Consider the following 23,690-nt stretch of genomic DNA (forward strand, 5'->3'; position numbering starts at 1 on the left):
GAACCCGATTGGAGTGGAGGATGGGAAAGGATTTCATTCTGCACCACCACCATCCACTCCAATTGGGGCCTTTTCTATAATGTCCACGAATGACCCACTTTCCCCTTTAAGACCTCAATTGGAGCTCGGGGTGGGGGAATGATGTGCCTCAAGAAAGCATGTCACTCCCTCCTGCCATGCTAATGGCATCCTTAAAGAGGAAGGTGTATCATTCCAGGACATTATTGAAAATTATAGAAAATCCCCCCTGACACCATGGAAAGAACAAAAACCAGGACAAATCCGGGGAAATCCTGACAGTTGGTCACCCTACCCAATAGTGGTCAGTGCACTTCAATACTGTATAAAGCAGTAGTGTGGCTCTTGCCTTTTAGATACCGCTTTCATAGTGGAATATCCTGCTTGGTGTAGATGAGCCCTTATTGTCTGGCAGCCCCTGGCAATTAATAACTTGCAAAGAAGAGGGTTTGGTTCAGACAAGTAGTTCTCTACCCTGCAGTGGCCTTTTTAAAAAAGGTCGCTTTTAAAACATCCAGATAAAGAAATAGCATTCATATCCTTTTTGCAAATAGGTCTCAAAGATGTGCTTTAATTTTATATCAGCTAGTTTGGATTCTGGCAGCAAAAAGGGCAGTATGCTTTTCCTTTGAATGGCGTATCAGGACAAACACAGATTGTAATCCTGATTTTTTTAAAAAATTACGTACTTTTTTGAAAATATTTTTGTGCTATTCCTTTTAACTTTTGTAAACTGCCCAGAGAGCTTCATCTACGGGGTGGTATATAAATGTAATAAATAAATAAATAAATAAATAAATAAAATAAACAGTGTAATAGAGAAAGCACCAATTGCACTTACTTTTTAAAAAAATAGTTATTGGAATTTCATGTACTTTTTTTTTTTTTTTTAAATTGCATGTTCTGCCTTTGAACTGCATGAACATCTGTTCTGCCTGTATATTGTTTGGTTCCTGAATCTTTAAAAACATGCTTATGTTGCCAGTGCCACACATGCACCCTCCTCACTCAGTCATATTAGTTTATTCACAAACGTTGTGGGGCGGAGGAGGAGCAGACTGATGATTCTCACATTCTATAAGTGTTAGGTATTTCCCAATACTATTTGCTGTCTGATGTTCAGGTCAGGCCTGAGCAAAATGATGTAGCATTTAGGAAAAAAGATACAACCCAGTAAGGCAGCACTGGAAGTTAGAATACAGAAGATCTCCATGGCCACCAGGTATTTTCCTTTGGTACTCAGATAGGCGGGAACAAAGGAGAGCCAAACACTGCAAAAGGCCAACATGCTGAAAGTGATAAATTTGGCTTCATTAAAAATGTCTGGTAATTTCCTGGCTAGGGAAGCTACTGTGAAGATGACAATGGCCAGAAAGCCCATATAACCCATGACAGAGTAGAACATAAAGACAGAACCTTCATTGCATTCTGCTATAATTTCCCCATTCAGGGAATGCATGTCCATATCTGGGAATGGAGGAAAAGTGCCTAGCCAAACCATGCAAAGCCCTGCTTGAAGAAAGGAGCAGGAAATGATGATCAAATATGCCACTCTCTTCCTCACCCATTTCTTCAAAATGGATCCTGGTTTGATAGCCATGAACGCAAGAACCACAATGATGTTTTTTGCCAAAAGGGCAGAAAAAGCAACTGAGAAGATGATGCCAAAAGCTGTTTGCCGGAGGAGGCAGGTGATCTTCTTTGGCTCTCCGATGAACAGCAATGAGCAGAGAAAGCAAAGGAGGAGGGAGATGAGGAGGATATAGGTGAGGTCCTGGTTGTTGGCTTTGACTATGGGAGTGTCCTGGTGCTTCAGAAATGTTCCAAGTACCAAAGCTGTGGTCAGAGCAAAAGTAATAGCAAACAAAGCTAATGCGATGCCCAAAGGTTCTTCATAGGAGAGGTAGCTTATAATCTTGGGAATGCAATGATCCTGATTCACATTTGCATGTTGTTCCTCTGGACATTTGACACAGGAATCTATATAGGGAAAACACTTATTTATTTATTTATTTATTTATTTAGAATATTTATATACCACTCCCCATTGAAAAATTTTGGAGCGGTGTACAAGGTAAAATGAAAATAAAAATAGAATAAAACAGTTAAAACAAAATTTAAAAGAAGCAAAAACAGAAATCCAAGGCTGCATGTTAAAGAAAAGCTTCTTGGAATAAAGGTGTTTTCAGGAGGCGCTGAAAGGAGTACAAGGTCGGCGCCTGCCTGACCTCCAGAGGCAGGGAGTTCCACAGGAGGGGCGCCACCACGTTGAAGGCACTTCCCCTGGTGGATTCCAATCGGAGGATGGATCTACGTGAAGCCACCAGGAGCAGGCCCTCGGATGACATCAGTGATCGGTCAGGTTGGTAAGGGAGAAGGTGCTCTCTCAGGTATCCTTGTCCCAAGTTGTTTAGGGCTTTGTACACAAGTACAAGAACCTTAAACCTGGCCCGGTACCGAATAGGCAGCCAGTGCAGTTCCCTCAGCAGAGGAGTTACATGCTGGAAAGGGGCAGCTCCAGACAACAGCCGAGCTGTAGCATTCTACACTAGCTCCAGCTTCCGGAGCAGCTTCAAGGGCAGCCCCACATAGAGCGCGTTGCAGTAATCCAATCTTGAGGTTACCAATGCCTGTACCACCGTGGTCAAGCTATCCCTGTCCAGGAGAGGCCGTATTTGGCGAACCAACCGAAGATGGTAAAAGGCACTCCGAGCCGTGTCGGCTACTTGAGCCTCCAATGACAGAAATGAGTCTAAGAGTACCCCCAAACTACGAACCTGTTCTTTCAGAGGCAGTGCAACCCCATCCAGAACAGGCAATGAGCCTGTTTCCCGGACTCGGAAAACACTCACCCACAGGGCTTCTGTCTTGCCAGGATTCAGTCTCAGTTTATTGGCCCTCATCCAGACCATTACTGAGTCTAGGCACTGGTCCAGGACCTGCACAGCCTCACCTGATTCAGTTGTCACAGGGAGACAGAGCTGCATGTCATCAGAGTATTGATGGCATTTAGCTCCAAATCCCCTAATGACCGCTCCCAACGGCTTCATATAGATGTTAAATAACATTGGGGACAAGATGGTGCCCTGCGGCACTCCATAGCTCAATTGCCAAGAGGCCGAGGACTGGTCACCCAATGCGACTCTCTGAAAACGACCCCTTAGGTAGGACCGGAACCACTGTAACACAGTGCCTCCGATGCTCATCCCATGGAGTTGATCCAGGAGGATACCATGGTCAATGGTATCAAAAGCCGCCGAGAGATAGGGCAGGATTAACAGGGTTGCATTCCAGCTGTCCCTCTCTCGATAAAGGTCATCCATCAGGGCGACCAAGGCTGATTCAGTCCCGTAACCAGATTGGAACCCAGACTGGAATGGATCTAGATAATCAGTACCCTCCAAGAGTGCCTGCAGTTGCTCCGCCACAACCCTCTCAAGTACCTTCCCTAAAAAAAGAGTGTTAGCAACTGGGCGGTAGTTGCCTAATACCATCGGGTCCAGGGTGGGCTTCTTCAGGAGTGGTCACACTACTGCCTCCTTAAGGACAGCAGGGACCACCCTTTCCTGGAGAGAAGCATTTATCACCCCCTGGACCCACCCAGTCAGACCCCCTTGGCTTGCTTTTATACGCCAGGAGGGACAGGGATCGAGAGGGCAAGTGGTTGGTCGCACTGCTGCAAGCACCTTGTCCACATCATCAGGCCTCAATAACTGGAACTAATCCCACAAAATCGGGCAGATGGTGGCATCGGACACCTCAACTGGAGCTGCACTAAAAACAACGTCAAGCTCGCTGCGGAGAGAAGCGATCTTGTCAAAGTGTGATGCAAAAAGGTCACAGCGGGTCCTTGACGGGGCCAGGGCCCCATTTGCTGGGGAGGATGTTAGCAGCCCCCGGACCACCTGGAAGAGCTCCGCTGGATGGCTACTCAAGGACGCAATAGAGGCAGCAAAATAAGCCTTCTTTGCTGCCCGCACTGCCACGCAATAGGCACGATTATGCGTTCTACAGCGTGCTCGGTCATCTTCACTTCGAGTCTTGCGCCATTTGCGCTCTAGCCGACGTCCAGCCTGTTTCACTGACCGCAACTCCTTAGTATACCAAGGAGCAGAGCGGGCTCTACAGGACTGGAGAGGGCACTCAGGTGCGATCAAGTCGATGGCCCTCCGCATTTCACCGTTCCACAGTGAGGCTAGGGCCTCGGCTGGATCACCAGCTCTCTCCACTGGAAAATCCCCAAGAGCATTCAGAAATCCATTGGATTCCATCAGTCTCCTGAGGCGGACCATCCGAATGGGTCCCTCACCCTTGCAGGAGGGTAGTAACGCCATGAGTTCAAATCTCACCAGGAAATGGTCCGACCATGACAAGATTCCTTCAGATGAAGGAGGATTTTTTCCTACTTTAAACTGCCTTCCTTCCCTCAAGCTTTCACCAAACTTCTTGAAATTATCAGGTTATGTAAAACCAACATTTTTTTCTGGCACTTATAAATTGCAGGAAGATTGGTGAAAGATTTTTGATTTTACAAATGTTAGAATGACCAACCCCCTGATTACCCCTTTATCATGGTTGAATTCTACCCTCCCCATAGAACCTTAGCTAAGGACTCATGACTATGTGTCCTTAGATTTGCATAAATATGTACCTAGTTTTAATATCATTAAACATTTTGTCAATATTTTTGAAAGAAATGGGCTTGAGCCTTACTGATTCCTGACCTCACTTAGCTCATTGCTTCCTTCATTAACCAATATTAAGTAACAATAAAAGAGCCATAATTTCTCAGAAGAGATTCACCAAAAGAAAATTAATCAACCACTGGAATTTTTCCAACTATAAATAATGTGGAGAAGCAGGGGAGTCCATGTTTTCCAAGGCTTCTTAAGGAATACATTCATTTTGAGCACAATAAGCTTCCATTGTCAAACCACCCAATTTGCAATATCTCCAGCTATTTTTTATGTCTATATGTATGATTATTTCAATCTTATCTATCAGTCTAGTAAAATGTGCACACTGTAACCCTTCCTCCGTCCTGTCATTTAAGTTTATATACAGTGGGTTGAGGGATGGTATATAGAAACACTCAGTTCTGTGAATGAGTTTAGCTCTCAAACCTAGACCTTTATAACATAGCTCACCACATGTTTTTTGTACTTGGCTACATATATCTTCCTTTATTCCTTAACCTATGAAATCCGTTTCCAATTAAACCAAACTGCAAATATAATGTATTGAATGTTGAAAGGTATGTTGAAGCATCACTAAGGCTGTTGCTAGATGAGGCGTTAGCCCGGTGTGAGGCCCGGTCTCCCTCCTGTACATCCAGATGACGCACAGGGGATCCCGGGGTTAGGCCGGGCTAAGTCCTCCCTTGAACCGGGATAAGCGGATTCGCTTATGGCCTGGCTTTTCCGCAGCCCTGGGCTGAGGCCGGGGCTTTGGAAGGTCTCTAGCAGGTTCCATGGCTTTTCCCGGCTGTTCGCTCACGAGTAGCTGGGAGAAGCCACGGACTGGAGTGCTGTGCCATCGGGCTGGGGGGGGGAGAGAATCACGGACGGGGGGTGCGGAGGGGGCATTGGACATGATGAGCGGGCAGGGGATGGGCATGATGAGCGAGGACGGGGACGGGCATGACGAGTGGGCAGGGGACGGGCATGATGAGCGGGGATGGGAGACGGGCATGACGAGGGGGCATGGTGAGCAGGGGCGGGCATGGCGGATGGGGGGAAGAAGGACGGGGATAGTCCTGGCGGACAGGGACAGGACCTGGCGGATGGGGGGAGGACGGGCGAGCGAGCAGGCGGGGGGCATCAGGCATTGTGGGGGGGAATCAGGGGCAGGGGGAGCGGGAGACCCTTTATTTTTTTTTAAAAAAACCTACCTTTTTCGGCGGTGTGCTCCTGCGCACATGGCCCTATAAATGAAAAAAAAAAATGCCAGATGCGATGGGGCTTTCCCTTGCCCCGTCGCGTGTTATGTCTGGAAAAGGGCAACGGCGCACGCTAGTTGTAGCGCGCCGCCGCCCCTACTCCCCACCGGATTATGTGGTAGGTCTAGCAAGGCCCTGAGTCTACTGGATACTCAAGGGTATGTTTCCACTTCCTCACAGCCAAAGACCATGACAGTTATCAATACATCATATTCAGTAATTAAGTTGTGATGTGCACATGATATGTAAAGACTATGCTTCTTACCCTTCTGATCAGAAATCATCCCTTCTGGACAAGGAGAACAATCATAACAGCAAAATGGCTCCCCTTCCTTCTTTTTCCTGATGTAACCAGGCTGGCAGTTGTCATTGCATACAGAAATGGGCAGCACCTATTCAGAAATTGAAAGCAGTATATGCCACTGATCAATGATGTCAGATGCCTTGTTAAGGAAACACTTTTTTTTGAAGATTTCATAATAAAACTCTGATAACCTATTGCTGATTTATTGCTTAGGGGGAGATTGATTAGAATATTCATGATAAAGTTTAAAAAGGAATGCAGTAATGCTAAATGAAAACCCAGGGTATACTAAGGCTGAAGCTAGATGGGGCGAAATCCTGGGACAATCCCTGTGATCATCCCTGTGCGTCCACATGACACACAGGGGATCCCGGGATCAGGGAATGATGCTCCCTCCCTTGCCCCGGGATTTTGCCCTACCCTTTAGGCCTGTGTTTTCCATGATTTTGGGCTGAGCCCGAGACCATGGAACATGTGGCTGGGCGCCACGGTTTGTCCCGGCTCCTCGCAGTTCCTCGCGAGGAGCCAGGACCTAAGCACAGGGCGCAGAGCTCTTCAGGAGCTCTGTGCCCATCGGGGGTGGGGTGGGGTGAGTGGGGAAAATAATTACTTTAAAAAAACACCTACGTTCTGCGCACGAGTGCTCGTGCATTGCTGCCTTTTTTTAAAAAAAATGGTGGGCGCGATGCCTCTCCCTCTGAGGTTGTCACATACCGTGTGTAAACAGAGGGGGGATCTGACAATAAAAACATCATGAGATCTTCACCCCTCCGTCGCACAATAACAGAGAGGTCTAGCTAAGGCCTAGATCAGGCTTATGCAGATTAGCCAGCTACAATTTTTAATGTGGAACAAAATGAAATATCCTTTCTATCTCACCTGATTAAACTTCCTAGGCCACACAATGCTGTCATCTTGAATTGTTAGCTGTTTTCCAGGAGGAGCCTGTGGACTGAAGCTTCCAACTTTAACTCTTACAAGAGATTGATTTGGAAAAGTTAGCCAGTTTATAACATCAAAACTTGTGACTACTTCTTCATTTACATCAAATTGTACTGTCTCCCCTGCACTGTTGTTGAATAAGATGCCCTTGAGAAAGGGATGGAGCTGAATTCAAAGGTGGGAAGACACACAGGCATATTATTATTATTATTATTATTATTATTATTATTATTATTATTTCCCATCTTTTGCCCAATACTGGGCCTCAGGGCAGATAATTAAGTATTTTCGCTATCACATTGACAAGCACTTATCCAAGATATGTTGAGATTATTTTATATATATGTGGGCTTTGCTTCCTAGGCCTTTGCTAGACCTAAGGTTTATCCCGGGATCATCCCTGCCTGCTCCTGGGATCCCCTGTGTATCATGTACATGAACAGGGATGACCCTGGGACAATCCCAGGATAAACCTTAGGTCTAGCTAAGGCCCTAAATGCTTTACCTAAGAGTTCTGGAATTGGGCTGTTGTAAAGTCCATTCTTTGAGGAGACTTGCCTGCCCTCAGTTACTAATCAGTAGAAATAGAAATTTGTTTAGAGCAGATTGGTTAACTCGGGATTGAGATATTCACTCCTTCATTTTCTTAATGTGACCTCCCCAAATTTAAGTAAAAATAAAAATAAAATAGTGTTCTTGTCTAAACATGATAATTATTGGAGAGAACAAAGAAATGTGTGGGGAGGTTACTGGGTTTTTTAAAAGTTTCTTAAAGTTGTAGATAACTTCCCCATATTTATTGATACACCATTTGTTATGTATCTTATGATAAATAGCTGAACTAAATTTCAGTTTTGGGGATAGATTTTATAGGCGTATCACCTGAGTTTTTGTAATAGTTTATGTGTGTGTGTGTGTGTGTGTGTGTGTCTAACACTGGAACATGGATATTCCTTCACTGTCAGCTTTATATGAGGATATGTTTGCAATATCATTGTAGTATATTGAAGAAGAGTTTTTGGTCATTTAGTTGCAGCACCTGATGAAGTTTAATGAAACACAATATTGGCTGTCCATAGGTTTGCTTTCTATGTCAGTGGGTTAATACTTTTTTTTTAAAAGAAGTACTTAATTATGCAGGTATTTACAACTTAATGACTTTTATCCAACATCACATGTGTGAAATTCTGTTGTTGGTATTATTATTATTATTATTATTATTATTATTATTATTATTTATTTATTTATTTGTATCCCGCCTTTTGACCAATGCTGGGCCTCAAGGCAGCCTTACAAAGTTTAAAACATACATGGGGGGGGGGGGGGGAGAAACATAAACGTTTAAAATACACAACAAAATTATAATACGTTAACATAGATGGAGGGCCAGATTATTCTCCAAAGGCCTGCTGGAACAAAAAAGTTTTAGCCTGCTTCTGAAAGATGGTGGGACTGAAAGAAGGGCTTCTCCAGAAGATCTTAAAGCACGGGCAGGCTCATCAGGGAGAATACATTCTTTCAAATAACCTGGACCTGAGCCATCTATTATGATGGAGTTTATCCTTTCTATAGCCACCTCCCTATTCAAACAAATAAGAGATGCATTTTTTTGTTTAAAAATACCTGCCATGCCAGCAGATTCCTGGGTTCCGGCCTTTGTGTAGCCAACCGTGATTTGTGTTTGGAATTGGACTCATACATAGAATGTAAAGCATATGCCACAGCATGAACAGCATTGTAAATACTGTAGCTGTGACCACTCATCTTCATTTCAAAGAACGGTCCAGGAAGAGCTTCCAATTTCTCCTCTTCACTGCATTCTTTCTTGGTCACCTCACTGATGCCAGCATTTTTCAATGAACAGTTGAAGACCTTCTCCCAGAAGTCCTGGATGAATCCGTCTTGTTTTGTCCAGGAAGGATTTATGTTCTGAAGAAATTGCTTGAATCCTAATGGTTCCTTTGAGTGAACTGCAAAGGATAGCATACCATGGAAAAATTGTACATCGTGGTTTCTTAGCTGGTTGCTTGCAGTAAAATCCCAATACGTTGTCATAATCCATACCTTATTTACATGGAAATCCAGGACAGCTCTTTGATGAAGTGAGATTATTTCAATCATAGTTAGAAGTTCAGTGTCAGCAAGAAATACATTTGCTTTGCTTTCCATGAAACCTGAATTGTATTCCAATTCACCATGCATCAACAATACCTTTCCATGGTGTTTTTTCCGTTTTGGTACTTTTTTAATAAAGGCAACACAGATGCCTCCCTGCAAAAGTTCTGCCATAATTTTTTGCAAACGTTGTCCTCCATGAGCGTTATCAACAGTAAAGAGCCCAATCCATGTCCATTTGAAACGCGCAAGTAACTGGACAATCCCAGTGTACTGATGGACTTCATTTGGGACCATCTGGTATAAAGGATAGAATTTATGACCCTGAGTTGGAGGAGAAGATTCACAGATGAGCTGAAATAAAATATAGAGGTATTTTATGAATGGAACAACATTTTGTATACAATAGGTGTGCACATTATATATTTTTACCAAGTTTTATTTGGGTAAATTAGCTACATGGTGAAATGAGGACTAGATTTAAATTAATTTCATTTCATTTATTATAACTTTATACCACTCAATAGTCAAAGCTCTCTGGGCAGGTTACAAAGGCTTACCTTAAAAATACAACATAGTAACATCATATAAAAACATTCTTAGTACATACACATACAGTTTCCAAAAAAGATGCATTTTCATTCTTTAATGAATGAGTTTTTATCACATTTTGGAAATGTAGTTTAAGAAAAGTAAAATTTCCCAATCGAGAATGCATATTTGCTGCTTTGGGGGTGTATGGGGGAGGGGCTTGTGCTCAGGAATGTGAATGAGGTGAACCAAGCTTGCGTTTTTGACCATCCCTAGCCTAGGTGGCTTCAGTGTTGAGAACTGCTTATAGCCAGCTACAGCTAGTTCACCAGTTTGTGAACTGGCATAACCTGGTAATATACACCATGTTTTGATAATTTCTTGTTTAGATGATTGCAATGCTCTCAACATGGGGTTTCCCTTGAAGATGGTTCAGAAGCTACAGCCGGTGCAGAATGCTTCTGCCCATGTGTTGACAGTGGCAGTGGGATGTGAGCATATGACGGTTTTGCCAACTTTTTTGGCTCACTCAGTCTCAGCAAGAGCAGCAAGAGCTCACCCTTTGCTCAAAGGGATAGTGCATTAAAAATAATAAAACAACCTACAGATAAGTGGCATTATCCAAATAGCAAGGAATCTTTCTGCCACTTGATGGTGCTATCTCATTAAAACACAATGGGGCCTTTCTGAGACGGTACATATCACATGGTCATGTGTAAAGCAGCATGTCATGATGGTGGTAATACTGTGAGGATGAAAGCCCTGGTAAGGTGCAGGATTTTTCATGTGTGTAGAAAAGCTTAACTTCTGCCTTTTGCTCTTCCTTCTGAGTGGCTTCTAATTTGGAGAGTGCAGTGAAAAGAAATTGTCTGATTCTCATCTCTGCTTCCCTCCTCCCCCACACCCAATATATGCACTACAGTGGTCATAGAGCCCTTTTTCCCAACTATCTCATATTCCCATGAACTGCTGGAGTCAACCAATTCAAGTTTTGTGTTGACCCTGGCACACACACACCCTTGGACAGAAACCTGACCATTGTGCTACATCATCTGTGGTTCCCTTAGTCCACAGGGGCATTCAACTCTGAATATCCCCCTTCCATCAAATGTTTTTCCAACTGATTTGCTAATAGGAAATGCTTCTTTTTATACATTCAGAAGCATTCAATTCACTTCTCCAAGGAAAGAAGTTTATGTAGCTAAAATAGGCCAATAAAACAAGACAAACCAAAGCAATACATCGAAAACTATTATCAGATTAGCAAATCCAGTAAGAGTAGTGATAAACAGGCTCCAATGGCTTGACTCCATAGCACCTCTCCTGCTCAATTTATGGTGAAGTTCTTTTTCTCAAACCTCCCTCAGAGATCTATATACATCCAGTGGGCTCCATTTTCACCCCCTCCCATCTAGGAGAAAGAACTAGCTTCAACCCTCGGCAGGCAGCCTAACCGGATGATGGAAATGAGCTATATGACTGACCTTGAGTTTCTTCACTACCGGTGAACACTGTTTACCAGACCCCCAGTTGAAGATAGAAGCCGGGCAAATAGCATATGATTGAAGAGGCATAAGACAAAAAAAGGCTACTAGGCCTGGATAAGAAATCCAGGCACAGATGTAAGCTAAGCTTAATGGGAAATCCAGACATGAAAGAGAACAATTGTGATGCACAACTAGGGGCTCATCTACACCAAGCAGGATATTTCATTATGAAAGCGGTATATAAAAGGCAGGCGCCACACCAAGCAGCATATGACAGCAGTATATAGTATGTCTCAATGGGCCTCAACAGTTGTCAGTGCACTTCAATACCGCTACAAAGCAGTAGTGTGGCTCCTGCCTTTTATATACCACTTTCATAGTGGAATATCCTGCTTGGTGTAGATGAGCCCTGGATCCTCAATATACAATGTTCTTCTGCATTTCCACTACTATCACACCAGTTCTTTAAATCTCTGCACTAGCTGCCAATGAAAAGTAGCTGGATCTGATTAAATATGTTAGTACTACTGTGCAAAACCCTAAATGACCTGGATGTTTGATAGACCACCTTCCCCAACACTTTTAGAATAGCCAGGGAGGCTTTTCTTGTGTTAGTTTTGAGAAATGTGGTCCATTGGGCTACTCCACATGGCAGGGACAGATAGACGGCAGCACTCGGGCTTTGGAGTTGCCTTTCAATAGGGATTTGGTGGTCTGCCATACTGTTTTCATTTATGCACTAGTTAAAAAACATTTTCATGCAGGATTTTGAGGTCTAGGCAAGTCCTTGATTTGATTTTTCCGATTTAATTTTTTTATTATTTTAAAATGCATCCACCTTACAAACACACAATACAAGAGAAGGAAGCAGGGGAAAAAAACATACAAAAAGTTAAAAGACACAAAACACTTAAAGATCATACAAAATTAAGATAGACTTCCAATTTTCTTCACCGCAAAAACATGTAACCCTATCTTCTCATATTCTATAATTGCAACCACATAACATGTAACCATATAATTGCAACCATATAACATGTAACCATTTGTGAGACGGAGGTCAGTAAATAAAGAGATGGCACACAGAACATTGGGCTTAAACAGGGCCACATTTTATTAAAGATCTGTGAAGGGAACCTAAAGAACATCCAGTCCGTCTTGGTTTTCAGACCTTTCTGAGTAGGTCGAGCTATTAATGTCCCATGGATTGGCGCTGTACAATTCGCCCTCCCACAGGCCACCCCTTTTTGGGTAGGGAGACCTTCTAGTGTCAACCCCAACCCAGGCCACAAAGCTCAAGATGGGTGAGAAAGGTTGGCCTCAGAGGTAACCCTTATCTCCCAGCTTGGCCATGGGGCTCAATGTTGGGAGCCCTCAGGAATTGCAAGTCACCGCAACAGTGCCTGTGAATGCTCACCATTACAGAATCCCTCTGGATGCCCATTCCTCCCTGCCTATCATCAAATGTGACCAAATTAATAAGCAATGCCAAATCAACCTATTTATACTCCCAGGCTGTCTTACAGTGTGGAGTAGGTAAAAAAAACTCATGAACAATTTAGAACATGAGCAAAAAAAATCCTACTCGGCCCTGAATGGCGACCAGAGAACTTACACTGCATACAGAGAGGGAGGGAGGGAGCCGTGTGAACAAGAAGGAAAGTGGGAGGGGTAAGTGCCTCTTTAAAGGCCAGCATTATACCCCTCCCCACATGGTGGCACCACCTGCTCAGAGCCAATAGCAGAAGGGCTCATCTCTATTCTTCCCCCGCTCAAAAATGCTTCCCCATGCCCAGGCTGTGCCAGGCGTGGCAGAATGGCCCATCTTCTCATATTCTAAAATTGCAAAAATCAAATTTCCCCTCTTTCTTAAAATTTTCTTCTTAACTGTTGAATCCACAGATGTACAAGTCATTTTTCTAGTCCCTGCAAAAAGCCTATAAGAGGTTCCCATTCAGTCAAAAACATAGCTGTTGACTTTTCTCTCATTATTGACGTTAGTTTTCCCATCCCTGCCAGTTCCACCATCTTCATTAGCCATTCATCCATTGTGGGCAATATTGAGCCTTTCATTTTTGTGCATATAATAGTCTATCTGCCGTTATCATATATAAGAATAAAGTCCCATAGTTCCTTTTCATCTGCTCGTCCATTAAACCCAAGAGGAAATATTCCAGCTTCAGTTGTATATTGGTCTTTAATATCTTCTGAACTAAAGAATGAATTTGTATCCAAAAGTTTTTTGCTTTTTTACATATCCACCGTATATGATAAAATGTTCCTTCTTGTTCTTCATATTTCCAACAGGTTCCCGAGACACCTTTATACATTTTAGCCAATTTTGAAGGAGAAATAGAAATTTTCTTTAAGATTAGAACTTAACATGAACTTTAAACCTTTTTACCACATCTTTTCCCATTGTTCCATTAGTATATTATGTCCAAAATTTTGGTTCCATTTTATCATACAATCCTTTACTTGTTCATCCTCCACCTTAAATTCAACAGAATTGTATATGTTTTTTCCAATAACATGTTCATCATTTGTACATAATTCCCTTTCAAATTCAGACTTTGTTTGTTCAAAACCACATTTTTTTTTGCTAAGTGTAAGCTGCTCCGAGAGCCTTTTTTGGCTGAGGAGCGGGGTATAAATATGATAAATAAATGTTTTCTTATCTAATTTAAAACTTTCTGAAATTTGTAAATATGGAAACCATTGGCATACATAACCTTCTTTCATCAGCTCTTCACTTGATTTTAATTTATATTCACCTTGTGAAAATTCTAATACATCACAATATGTTAACCAATTATACATACTTGACAATTCTCTTCTGTGGTGAGCCTCCTGTGCTGATAGCCACAGAGGTATTTTCTGACAAAGCCTAAGTTTGTATTTATTCCATATTCTCAGAATAGCATGTTGCACATAGTGATTATTAAATTCTCCATTAACCTTAGCTTTATCATACCACAAGTACCCGTGCCACCCATATCTCAATTCATGTCCTTCCAATTCCAATGATCTTCTATTATTTAACAACATCCATTCTTTCATCCATACCAAACAACAGGCAGAAAAATATAATTTTAAGTCTGGTAAGCCTAGACCTCCTCTTTCCTCTGCATCCTGTAACATTTTATATTTAACTCTTGGGTTTTTTTTTTTTTTGCCTGCCTTAAAAATTTAGATATATCTTCTGCCATTGTATATCTTTCTGCCATTGACAAGTCCTTGATTTGATTTTTGATTGTTTGGTTGTTTTGATTCCAACCAAACATCTCCCTTTCTGAAATACTGACTATCTGCCTGCACCTCTAAATCTATGGGATGAAGGCACCAGAAGTGAAATATCAAAGCCATCATATGGTGAAGGAGCCAATTTGTGATTACAAACCTACCAGTGGAATCTTATAGGTGTCTGAAATGGTGGCAATCTCAAGAGAAATCATACGGTAAATCCCACCTATGATGGCAATCAAATTGTTCTGCACATCACACTTGTAGTTGGGTTGAAATCTATGCATTGTAGAAAGCAGATTAAGAATGCCCATATAGGTATTCTGTGACTTGAAGTAGCTCTCATAGATGTGAAACCCCAAGGTGACATTAGGTAAGACTGTTGGATTTTCATTGACATCCTTTACAGCAAATGCCAAAGCTAGGATATGCTGATAGTTCTTCGGTATCACACTGCAAAGAAAGATGCACACATAAATGGGAATCAGTGAGATTATTCTTTTTATTCATTGCCACATAAATTAAGAATTAAATTAGTTTGTATATACCATTCCATTTTATATCAAATGCAGGATGTTAAAAACAACAATAAACCTATTGCATATCATGGCTTCATCTCACTGATTTGAAAATATATAGATGAAAATAAACCAACACAATGGAGACAAATAACATCTGTTTTCAAAACAATGGATCAATTAACACCATTAAACAATAATTTGTTGTTTACTTTCAATGTAATGTAACATCAGAAGTGACTTCAGCTATATTATTTCAAAAAATCTTATATGTGGATGATACTACATTATCACAACTAGGGTGACCTATGAAAAGGAGGACAGGGCTCCTGTATCTTTAACAGTTGTATTGAAAAGGGAATTTCAGCAGGAGTCATTTGTATATCTGGAGAACCTGGTGAAATTTCCACTTCATCACAAGAGTTAAAGCTGCAGGTGACCTGCCCTCTTTTAAATCTGGTCACAGTATAGCTCCTGCAGCTTTAACTGATGTGATGAAGAGGAAATTTCACCAGGTGCAACATGCATACAAATGACACCTGCTGAAATTCCCTTTTCTACACAACTGTTAAAGATACAGGAGCCCTGTCCTCCTTTTCATGTGGTCACCCTCATCACAACCATAGAAATGTAAAGTAGTGAAGCAAGTACTAGCAACTTAAGATACAACTCTATGCATGTTTAGACAGAAAAATATTTTACTACCATGCCCTAGCCAGTCATGCTGGCTCAAACATACTAGGAGATGTAGGCCTTTTTTTCTGTCTAAATATACTCCTCGCCCCCCCCCCCCCCAGTTTGAAATATCCTTCCTATCAGGGCATAAATTAATTATAATAAATCAGAGTGGATCAGTTTTAATATTCCACATATAGTTAAAGATGAGTGTCAGCAGGGCCATTGGAAGAGGCACATCAAAGTCCCCTTGTTCACTTACTTCAATAGATCTCATGATCACTAAACTCTTTCCAAAACCTGTATTTATTACAGGTTTTGAAAAGATGTCAAGCTACATCACTTACAGCCAACGCAAAATAACGTCTAAACTCACAAGCTAGGGCAATTCTTCAGGAAAGTTCCTTGTAATGTTGGCTGAGTTCGGACGACATGCTAATCAACTGGGGGGCATGGAATAGGAACAGAATGGGAAACAACAGTTGATTAGTGTGTCATCCGAACTCAGACAAAGTTTCTTTAAGGTTGTGACCCTTGGCTTGCACTCAGGTAAGCTCCTTTGCTCCCTTTCTTCCATGTCTATTGGGAAAATTAGCCTAGGACCAGGAATCCTTTCTCCTGGATTCACATTGGTGTTTTTCCTCAAGTCTTTAACAAAGCTCCAGATATTCAGGTTCCACAGGATTGTGACAGGAGGTGCCTTTCCCCCAGTAGCTTATTATATCAGGACATGAACAAGTTCTTCTGCTAAGAATCCTTTCACCTGCACTGCTGTGCTCTATTTCTTCTTGCCAGGGTTCTTCACCTCTTTCTCTTTCTGGGCCCTTCTGACTTTCATTCCTCTTCCTAAGGCACTATATCTGTTGGAGAAATTAGCTGTAGGGCCAGAAATTCTTTCTCCTGACCCACACTCTGACGTTGCTTCTTGAGGCAGGTGACTTTAACAACACTCCAGTGAATCCACTGAGAACCCAGATATTCAACCTCCACAGGATTGTGACAGGAGGTCCCTGTGTCTTTCTCCCAGTACCTCAGGATATGCAGAAGGTTGTCTGCTAAATATCCTTTCATCTGCATCCCCCAGGGTCTGTTTTTTTTTCCTGCCAGGTAAGTTTAGGGTGGCCATATGAGGGCTCCTGTATCTTTAACAGTTGTATTGAAAAGGGAATTTCATAGAATCATAGAATAGCAGAGTTGGAAGGGGCCTACAAGGCCATCGTGTCCAACCCCCTGCTCAATTTCAGCAGGTGTCATTCATAACCATGCAGCCCCTGGTGAAATTCCCTGTTCATCACAACAGTTAAAGCAGCCGGAGCTTTACTAAAGTGACCAGATACAAAAGAGGGCAGGGCTCCTGCAGCTTTAACTGTTGTGATGAAGAGGGAATTTCACCAGCTGCTGGTGAACAAATGATACCTGCTGAAATTCCCTTTTCTATACAGCTGTTAAAGATACATGAGCCCTGTCCTCCTTTTCATATGGTCACTCTAGGTAAGTTTACGTTTTTCCACCCCTTTTCCTCTCCTCTGTTCAGGCCCTGCTGGCTGCTATTTATCTTCTGAAAGCACTACTAGGAGAAGGAATTAGACTGCGGGTTGAGATGCCTGTTTTACCTTTCCTCAGTCCCATCACTCACCTCTCTTTGCCTCCACATGGTTCCATCATAATTATATCTTAGTTAATTGAGCATATCAAAGTACTATATGGATAGAACTTTTTATTAATTGTGATATTTATCTGAAATAACAAAGAAAGCAACAGATATTCAAGTTTTAAGAAAACACGTGTAGTTAATTGTATCCCATATGTACCTGCCCGGACCTTAAGATCATCTTCAGGGGCCGTTCTCCGTGAGCCCCTGCCGAAGGAAGTGAGGCAGGTGGCTACTAGGAGGAGGGCTTTCTCCGCTGTGGCACCCCGGTTGTGGAATGAGCTCCCCAGAGAGGTCCGCCTGGCGCCTACACTGTACTCCTTTCGTCGCCAGCTGAACACTTTTTTATTCTCCCAGTATTTTAACACTTAATTTTAACTTAAATTTAAATTTTACTGTTTTAACTCTGTATTTTAATTTCATATCAATTTTGCTGCGTGGTTTTTATTCTGGTTGTGCTTTTTATATTGTATTGTGTATTTCTGCTTTTAACCTGTTGATTGTCTTAGTATGATTTTAATTTTTGTGAACCGCCCAGAGTGCTTCTGCTATTGGGCGGTATAGAAATGTAATAAATAAATAAATAAATAATAAATAAATAAATATCACAGCCTGAATGCAACTAGTTTTCAGTTTGATACAATTGGTTAGCTGCTTCTCTTTGCACAGTATTCACCACTTTCAGAATTTATAGAGGATACCAGTGGTTAAGCAAAGCACTGGTTGGCAACTGGTTGGCTGCTGTGGAGAAGAGGAGGCTGGACTGGAGAACTTTTGTCTGATCACATGTCACATTATTATTATTATTATTATTCCCATGCAAATGTCTGCACATGATGAAGTTAAGTATTTGAAGGGCTAGGATAGGGTGACCATATGAAAAGGAGGACAGGGCTCCTGTATCTTTAACAGTTGGCTTAGAAAAGGAAATTTCAGCAGGTGTCATTTGTATATATGGAGAACCTGGTGACATTCCCTCTTCATCACAACCGTTAAAGCTGCAGGTGCCCTGCCCTCTTTTAAATCTGGTCACTCTAGTATAGCTCCTGCAGCTTTAACTATTGTGATGAAGAGGGAATTTCACCAGGTTCTCCATATGTACAAATGCCACCTCCTGAAATTCCCTTTTCTATGCAACTGTTAAAGATACAGGAGCCCTGTCCTCCTTTTCATATGGTCACCCTAGGCTAGGATAAAGAGTCACTGAGTGAGGTAAGTGGACACAAGACCAGGCTGAATACAAAAAGCGTCATGGCTAAGTAACTGCAGGATCAGAACAATTGCCTACATCCTGAAATGTGTGATTAGTAAGTCACTGTAGAACCACTGCTGAATTTGTTGCAAATGTGGCCAAATATTTCTATGTCCACTCCTTTTGGTGCCTGTGCATTTGCTGCTGCTTGTGTTAGGAGGTCTCTCCTACCATTGCTAGGAGCCAGTCATCTATTTCAGTTCTTTGTCCTTCAAGGCAGCCAGCAGGTCCTTTCTAGGCTTACTTTCCGTTTTTGTAACTTCTAGTCTTAGTTCCTATAGGATTGCCCTCCTAAGCCTCTTTACTTCTGCTTTGGCTTCCTTCCCTAAGCCTCATGTTCTTTATCCTTTGCTTCTCTCACATTCTGTTTTACTCTGTACAGCACCATGTACATTGATGGTGCTATATAAATAAATAAATAAATAATAATAATAATAATAATAATAATAATAATAATAATAATTCTACCTTTCTCAGAACCCTCTAGTCATTTAAAAAGACTTTGTCTTGATTCCCTTTTGTTCTGTTCAACTAGACCTAGCTGTTTTAAACTCTTATCACTAGATAAATGGGGAAACGTGGGGGTCTGCTTGGCAACCCCGACTGCTCTTCACAGGAGGATTCCATAGGGAGATGCATTCAGAGAATATATTACAGATACTGGGAACATACAGAAACTTTAATATATGAAATGAGTACAGATGAGTAATGCCAAAACACAGGAGAGTAATTGGACATATCAGATAGTAACCTGGTAAGGAACCAGAATAATGAGAAGGAAAGGCCCTGGAACTGAAAAGTATAGATGGAAGAACACAGTATGGTATTTTAAAATTACTACATTTTAAAGTAAAAAATTAAAAATAATAATAGATGACAGCACTTCAATTCAGCTAATGGCCTGAGACAGAGATGGAAGAAAATATTGTGTTAAAGGATATGTAAAAGAAGAGATTGATAAAAGTGTTGGACAGCATTAGGTGAATACATGTGGCAATGAAATACGATGCTGAAAAAAGTGGAAGGCCAAAGAAAATGTCTGGAAAGCCTAAATGTAAGTTAGATGCTATTTACTCACGTGAATCCCTTGAACAGCATTGGAGGTGGCTTTTTACTGAAGTTAGTAGATAAGTATATGGCAAGTATTTGAGAAACGATCTCTCCAATGACAAGGTCTCCCCATTGGTAAAACTCATGCAAAAGTGTAATGTGTTCACCTTGCCTGCATTTCTTGGAAGGAGTTGTCATTCTGGCGTGAGCCAAATCCATCTTGCACACAGCATGAGGCATCAGCTCAAGCAACAGCACCAAGAACATCACCGTTTCTAGGGCAGAGGAGGTTCCCTTCCAGACATGCATTGGGATTTAATGTTTTGGCATCTAATTTACTATTAAATGGGAGATATGTAATGTATAAATTAAGTGAACTATAGCAGCGCGTCTGACATTCTTACAATCTGACAATGGTGTTGTGACTCTTCCCGGGCTAGATAGCTTGCGTTCACTCCTATCCTGTAACTCTTTTGATTCTACTTCGGGAGGAATCAGGAAGCAAAGTAGTGTCGTATAGACACAGCCCAAGAAAACTTTATTTGGAATGATTTAATGTCTTGGCATCTAATTTACTATTAAATGGGAGCTGACCCACTCTAGTGAAAGACTGATTGACAGATATAAGAGCATGTTTGCACTGTTTTGTCCATATTTTTAAATGCTTTGTTTCTTCTTGCTACATCAAACTCCTCTGTATCACCATGGAGGTATTTGGATCATCCTGTTCTAATGCACCAAACCTGAATTCATTTGCTTTCAAGGCATATCCAGAAGAATCATTTGGGGGAAAATATATGGGATCAATAGGTGCAGATTGCTCAAGCTACTCAGAACATTTTGCAACTGGTAGAAATCACTGGACAGTCCACTAGTGCAGACATACCTTAAAACTTTCAACACTCTGATAGCACTCTGGTGGAGGCTTTAAGATCTTCTGATCTTACTGTTCCTTTTTCTTTTCTTTTCTTGAGGCATCAAGGTATTCATTCCTTGGAGCTTGGTAAGGAGTACAATTAATCCGAAAAACATGAAAATTACAGGGTAGAAATTTCAGTTTCCCTTGGCTGACACTGTTGTGGCACCAAAACACAACAAGGCAACCAAAGAAGCAGCAGGTGTTTTATGATGACACTGTACACCCAGCTTCTCCTTTCCCAGAACAAGAGTATTATCTGCTCAGATTAGTATGACATAAAATACATGGACAAAATTGTCCGTATTATTTGATACACGGCAGCTTGCTAGTTTGACTTCACAACTTGGGATTCAAATGGGGTAGCCTTTTTAGTAGGGCTGTGCACAGGGCCCCCCGAACTGCTTCAGATCCTGATCCAGACCTTTCGGATTGGGCCCAAACTGGTTCGGTTCAATCTGGACCTCCCCCGATCTGCTCTGGATTCGGAGTGAGATCTGGAGGTCCGGATCAATATTTGGCACCCATTTTGCCCCCCTTCCCCCTTACTTGCCTCCAGTAAGCCCCCCTTCCCCGCTCACCACTTACCTGGCTCCTCTGCCGTTGCCACACAGACCATGGCGGCGGTGGACGGGGGAGTCAGGGAAGCTCCCCATCCCACTTACCTGGCTCCGAAGCTTTGGATCAGTCTGAATCACTTCAGACCAAACTGAACCGCTTTGGGCTGATCTGGACCTCCCCTGATCTGCTCTGGAACCGGGCTTCGAAGGTCCAGATCAGCATGCTCTGCTTCGGATCGGGGGATCCATAACAGAGCGGAGCACACCCTTACTTTTTAGCCTGTAGTATAAAAACAAAAAGAGTCTGTGGCACCTTAAAGACTAAGAGCGTTTATTCTTAAGAGCATCTCTAAATTATCAGAAATCACCTTGTTTATCTGGGGCTTTGTGCTTCCTGGTCCTTTGACATGATTGTGATGGCCTTTATTACATGGGTGGGGAGAGTAAACACGTGGTTTGAATTAAATACTTCCCCTCCATTCACTTCAATTGAGAAAGACCCATCTCATGGTGGAAGATCCCACTTTTTTCTGGATATTACCGCATTAAAAGTGGTTCTTTTCATAGTGGGAGACATCCTAGTCATTGATAGAGGCCTTAGCTAGACCAGGCTTTATCCCGTCATCCCTCCCTTGCCCCGGGATACAGCCCTCCCCTTTGGGCCTGCTTTTTCCATGGAGCATGTTGCCCAATTCTGTGGGTTTACCCGGCTTCGCACGATTACTTGCAAGGAGCCGGGAGCTGTGTCCATCAGGGATAGGGTTGGAGGAGCGGGGAAAGTAGTTAATTTTTTTTAAAAAACCCTTAACTTTGTGCACGATGGTTCATGCACTCCTCTTCCATTAAAAAATATGGCGGGCGCAACACCTCTCTTCCTGAGGTTATCATGCCTTATGTGCAAACGGAGGAGGGATCTCGCGTTAATCGCAATGTGAGATCTCTCCTCCTCCGTCCCGGACTTTCAGATAGGTCTAGCTAAGGCCTAAGTTGTATAATGGACCCATAAACTTCCATAAGTGGCCAATCACAAGCGTGCAATAAATTGCTTGTTTAGAGAAACCCTTAGGCATGAGCTTTCATTGGCTAAAACCACTTTGTCAGATGCAAGAATGGATAGTGGGAAAAGTCAGTTACAGGCAGATAGAAAGCAAACTTTCTATTTCAATTTCAAGAGATGTTTACAACATTAAAGAAAAATAAACTTCAATATGGGATTTTGACTCTACAGCCCATATTCAGACAATCAGTTTAAACCAAGTTCCAAGGTGTTAAACTTAACAACTTGGGATGTTAGTCTTGGCTAAATCCTGGGTGAGAAATTTGGAGCAGCAACTACAGAATCTGTTCCCTTTGAAGGAAACTGCTGGAACACCTTCCATAAGAACAGAGTTAGCACTCATAGAGAGGCAGCAGGATTTTGCCCACTCTTGCCTGTTGGCCCTGTGGTTCATTCAGCCTATGTGTGTAAAAGCTTATGTTTGTAAACTGCATGTTTGCATCTGCAATGTCAAATTGGGGCATTTGGAGGAGGCCTTAATGAAGTCAGTTTGGGCAAAATAGGCCATTGCCTTTATTATCTACAGCATAGATAGCTTTGACATGGCAAAGGGCATAGAACCAAACAGTTGGGCAATTGCACCCTGTCATTTATATGATGCACCTGCCAACTTGCAGCCACATCAGGCTTTTCCCTGCAAACTTGTGCATTTTCTAAGTGTCAATTTACCATGACTTTTTCTATTGCTTTGATGTCACCACAGTTTTCCCATCTGTCAGTGGTGGCTTCAGTTCAAGTTTAGAAAGTGGGCATACGTAGGGGGGATCCCAGTGCAGGCTAGGTGTGGAAATGCAGGGCAGGGCAAGGGTTCAACGAACCTCGTAATGGCCACCATGGTGGATGAAAGTAAGGGAGGGAATGGAAGTAAAGGCAGTAAAGATATGTAATGTACAAATTCAGTGAACTATAGCAGCGCATCTGACATTCTTACAATCTGACAATGGTGCTGTGACTCTTCCCAGGCTAGATAGCTTGTGTTCACTCCTACCCTGTAACTCTGTTGATTCTACTTCGGGAGGAATCAGGAAGCAAAGTAGTGTCGTATAGACACAGCCCAAGAAAACTTTATCTGGAATGAGCGATTTTTAAAAAAAAATCTAGGAAAAAGAGGGGGATATAAAAGCACAAACACAATACACCTGTCTTAAGAATATTATTATAGATGGATTTGTAATTTAATCAGAGTTATGTTCCCTGAGTCCCTGTGCAGCCTGAAGGCCAAAGGTATGACAGGTCTGTCTTCACTAGCAATCCTCAACCTAATAATTATGGCAGCAAGCTCTGTTATATCAGAAGGACATACATAGATCAGATCCCACATTTTTGAATAAAATGCATTCTGTTCCTTTGTGACCAATGCTTTTCTTCATAACCAACTCCGTCTAATTATTCACATATTCAGAACAAAAAAAGACAGCATCTGGCATTCTTTG

General features: G+C 42.1%; 1 protein-coding gene across 1 annotated transcript; it reads right to left on the minus strand.

Moving 5' to 3' along the window:
- Positions 1 to 1,102: 1,102 nt before the first annotated feature.
- On the minus strand, positions 1,103 to 9,323 carry LOC134405508 (vomeronasal type-2 receptor 26-like). Its single transcript, XM_063136753.1, has 4 exons — positions 8,826 to 9,323; positions 7,140 to 7,349; positions 6,222 to 6,348; positions 1,103 to 2,004 (listed from the first exon to the last, which is right to left on the minus strand). The coding sequence occupies exons 1-4, from the start codon at positions 9,321 to 9,323 to the stop codon at positions 1,103 to 1,105; spliced, it is 1,737 nt and encodes a 578-aa protein (XP_062992823.1).
- Between the last annotated feature and the right edge of the window lie 14,367 nt (positions 9,324 to 23,690).

Source organism: Elgaria multicarinata, chromosome 11, assembly GCF_023053635.1.
Source record: "Elgaria multicarinata webbii isolate HBS135686 ecotype San Diego chromosome 11, rElgMul1.1.pri, whole genome shotgun sequence".
Taxonomy (NCBI): Eukaryota; Metazoa; Chordata; class Lepidosauria; order Squamata; family Anguidae; genus Elgaria; species Elgaria multicarinata.

Bases quoted from the DNA above. Each gene is read 5' to 3' on its own strand.
- LOC134405508 (XM_063136753.1), bottom strand. From the start codon at position 9,323: ATGATTGAAATAATCTCACTTCATCAAAGAGCTGTCCTGGATTTCCAT. The intron at 7,350-8,825 runs GTATTTTTAAAC...CCCTTTCTCAAG, and splicing joins GGAATCTGCTGGCATGGCAG to GGCATCTTATTCAACAACAG. The intron at 2,005-6,221 runs GTAAGAAGCATA...AGTGTTTTCCCT, and splicing joins GATGATTTCTGATCAGAAGG to ATATAGATTCCTGTGTCAAA.